The sequence below is a fragment of the Nothoprocta perdicaria genome, unplaced genomic scaffold (assembly GCF_003342845.1).
Source record: "Nothoprocta perdicaria isolate Ctin4 unplaced genomic scaffold, notPer1 scaffold_83, whole genome shotgun sequence".
NCBI classification, from domain to species: Eukaryota; Metazoa; Chordata; class Aves; order Tinamiformes; family Tinamidae; genus Nothoprocta; species Nothoprocta perdicaria.
In genome coordinates this window covers 2,586,488-2,590,361 of record NW_020456121.1, presented here as the reverse complement: position 1 = coordinate 2,590,361, position 3,874 = coordinate 2,586,488, and the positions used below count along the sequence as shown (strand labels likewise).

At 43.4% G+C, this 3,874-nt stretch overlaps 1 protein-coding gene across 1 annotated transcript; it reads left to right on the top strand.

Moving 5' to 3' along the window:
* The first annotated feature begins 1,712 nt into the window (after positions 1-1,712).
* Positions 1,713-3,874, top strand: LOC112958270 (homeobox protein Hox-D4-like). The gene is made up of 3 exons (XM_026052094.1): positions 1,713-1,736; positions 1,809-2,223; positions 2,978-3,874. Exons 2-3 carry the CDS (start codon positions 1,815-1,817, stop codon positions 3,280-3,282), a joined length of 714 nt encoding a protein of 237 aa, XP_025907879.1. The 5' UTR covers positions 1,713-1,736; positions 1,809-1,814; the 3' UTR covers positions 3,283-3,874.

The window sequence follows — 3,874 nt, the reverse complement described above, 5'->3', positions numbered from 1 at the left end:
TTTTTTTTTTTTTTTCCCCGAATCGCTCTTTCTGTTGTCGGCTGTTTTACTTCTCTTTCGATTTTTTAAAATTATTTGGTGGGGGAAATTTTAAGTAGATAAAATCTCCTCAGAGATTTTATTCTAGACTAGACAGATAAACGCCCTTTTATGTAAGATTTCTGTGCGATTTTTACTATTATTGTTCTAAACAGAGCAATTTGGCTGGTAGTATCCATGATCTGTATCAAGGATATAAACGACAGTGCATTTAAAGAGGTCTTACAGAGAATTTGTAATTCGAAATTCGTCGTTGTAAATTGTGTCAGAGTCGTAGAGCTCTATTTCATCAACAATAACAAACATCGCGATTMTTTTTTGAAATCCTATCTTTCTGCAAATCCATATTTCAGAACTTTATCCGACAGAATAGTTTGCATCCCTCAGAAGACAGTAAGGAATAAGGGAATTGCAATGACCTGCTATATTGTAGGTGAAAACAGAATGTTATTACGTTGTCTATATATACCCTGTAGAACCGAATTTGTGTGGTATTCATATAGTCACAGATTCGATTCTAGGGGAATATATGGTCGATGCAAAAACTTCACCTTTCTGCAAATGGTTAGGAGCTTAAATACTGACGGAATCAAAATACTCATGCACGCTGAATAGTGAGAAATTCTAAAAGTTTTGCTGCCTCTGTCATTTTTAACATACATAGCAACGTTTATTTAAATTTTATTTGTCGTTGAATCGTAACTGCCAGTAACAGACTGTGAAATTAAACAGTTAAACTCGCAATAGCTGCAAATTTCTGTAAAAGAAAAAGACAAAAACCATCAGCGCATAAATCTTTAAAAAGATACTTATAAATTAGTTAGATATGCCAGACGTTAGCAAAATTTTCCTGTCAAGGATCCATATTTCATCAAAATATTTACGAAAGCTGCAAAAGCAGCATTCAGTTCTTTGGAATGTATTTACTTGTGTTCCAGGAATGATGCTGGTGAATGAAGACCGAATTTATCTCATTAAATCTGTACTATTTTTAACGTAATTAAATGGCATCGCCAGTTCAATTGACTGAACTTTAACGGTTAAAAGTGAACATTTTCTTGTTATCTGTGTGGGGTTTTTTTTGCACATGTAGGTATATCTATGTGTGTGTGTCTGTGTGTATACACAAACACACGTATATATTGAGGCTCGCAAAGTGAATGAGAAGTTACTGATTGTCTAATTTTATTCAGCAGAACTAAATTCTGGTAACTTTTGGATGACCTCTGCGAGACAAAGACAGGACAGATCTATTGTACATCATATTACCCTCTTCTTTGATGTCTTTTCTTCCCCTCGCCTCCTTATCAAATTCCTCCCCTTTTTAAAACCCTGCTTCAGCTCCTCGCTCCTTAAGTCTTTCGATATTTTATTTGAACCGAAGTGGCGAACCCCTTTGGGGATTTGGGCAGCTCAATCGGAGGGAAGGGCACCAGAGAGTAGCCAAGGGAGCGCAGACAAAAGGCTGGCGATACCTGCGGCTCGGGCGGACACCCCGCGCTCGGGACTTCTTCCTAAAACCCGGCTTTGTGCTTCGGGGAGGGGGAAACCTGGCAAGGGAGGGGGCCACTTGATTACACGTATGTTATTTAGTTAAATTTGTGGGAATTATGAGCTGCACACGGATGCGGTGATGAGCTCGCCGCCTCCCCATTGGCCGCGCCGGTCACATGCGCGCCAACTTTATTCAGTTGACAGCAAGTAGGAGGGCTCTATGGCAGGGGGGAAAAAAAGACAACACGAGAAAAATTAGTATTTTCTACCTTCAGAAATTAATGGCCATGAGTTCGTATATGGTGAACTCTAAGTATGTGGATCCCAAATTTCCTCCTTGCGAGGAATATTTGCAGAGCAGCTACCTAGCCGAGCAGGGGTCAGAGTACTACAGCGCCTCGCAGGGCGCTGATTTCCAGCACCAGGGAATCTACCCACGGTCAAACTACAGCGAGGCGCCCTTTAGCTGTAGCAGCGGCCCGGGCTCCGCCGGGCAGCCGCGGGGTCACGGGCAGGAGCAGTCCGGGCCCGCGGGCCCCTTCCCCGGCCCTGCGGAGCCCTGCGCGCCGCCCGCGCTGCCCTCGTCCCGCGCCTGCAGCCAGCAGCCGGCCCTCAAACCGCCGAGCGGGGCAGCGCTTAAGCAGCCGGCGGTAGTTTATCCTTGGATGAAGAAAGTCCATGTTAACTCGGGTAAGGATCCTCTTCTTACTTTGCTCTTCTCCTCCCTCCGCGCTTGCGGTTATCCTCCGAGGTGGGGGCTCCAGTCCTCTCGCTCACAAGGCATCCGGGCGAGCATTTTTTTTTTTTTTTTTTTTTTTTTNAAAAAGCGAGGAAGGAAAACGCCGAAAGGCTCCGCTTCTGCACCCGGGAAGAGCCACCGGCGAGCGCCCGCACTCCACGCGGAAAAAAAAAATCAAAAGGGGAAAAAATTAAAAAAAGGAAAAATGGGGGGAAAAAAGGGAAAATGAGGGAAGAAGAAAAAAAGTAATCGCCGCGGAGAAAGCAACTTCCAAACGTAGAAAGAGTATTAAGAAAATAAAACCTTTGCACAGAGGCTCCCACGCTCCCAGTTCCTTGTTCCACGGGGATCTGCAACAAGTTGTCTGCAAAGGAGGGACAAAAGTAGAGGGATGTGTTTTGTTGGTTTTTTTTTTTTTTTTTAAGCGAGGGAGCCAATTACACTCGTCATAAATTTTTATTGCCGAGGAAATAGGCCGCCGGCCATGTGGGGCTTTTCTCCGCTCTCGAAGCCTCTTGGAGGCTCGCAGCCTCCCTAGCCCGGCGCGTCCCCGTGCTGAGCACGGGTGGAAGCAGCACGTCCATTGTAAGGCACTGGGATGAAGCCAGCCCGGCCACATGCTCGCAGTCCCTGAGGTTTTGTTTGGTAAAGTACAACCGGAAAGTCAAGATTAGCTTTGTAAAGTTCTCCGTATTTTTTTCCCAGTGAATCCCAATTACAGCGGAGGGGAACCTAAGCGCTCCCGAACAGCTTACACCAGACAGCAAGTCCTAGAACTGGAAAAAGAATTTCATTTTAACAGGTACCTGACTAGGCGCCGCCGCATTGAGATAGCCCACACTTTGTGTCTCTCTGAGCGCCAGATCAAGATCTGGTTTCAGAACAGAAGAATGAAGTGGAAAAAAGACCACAAACTGCCCAACACTAAGGGCAGGTCTTCTTCCTCTGGTTCAAACCCACATTTACAGACTGTTTCCAAGGACCATCAGACTGACTTGACAACTTTATAGAAGAGGTGAAATTTTCCATTTCATCCTTTGCTTCTGACCAGTACTGTACATAACTGACATTATCCAAGCAGAACCTGCATGTAGCAGCTAAAGAATCAAGACACTGTCATCTTTCTTTAAGGTACTGTTGTACAAAGGAGACAAAATGAAGCTACTTTGGACTTTATTTTATTTGCCTCTACTAGCACAACCTAAGAAAGAAAGAAAGAGAAAAGAAACATCAAGCAGGCAGTGGGAATTGGGAAAATATTAAAGGAGACCCTCTGTCCATTAATAGTAATAAATCATTGAAAATGAAACTGTCCTGTGTTTCAGTTTTGAATTTGGAAATGAAGGTTAAATGCTTTATTCTGGAATTTTGCTTTTAATTGTATTTTTATTCCATGCAATTTCGGGATGATGCATTAGGGCAAGTTGAGGTTAGSAATATCATAGTATAGTCTTTTATTTAACCATGAAGACTAGTATTTGTGAACTTTTTGTGCTGCTTTACCTTTCTTGGTGTAATGAAAATACTTGCTCATTTCCATACCATCTCAGAAGATGTGCATAGGAATTAAGTGAAAACGGGTTATTTTATGTTCTGATTGTG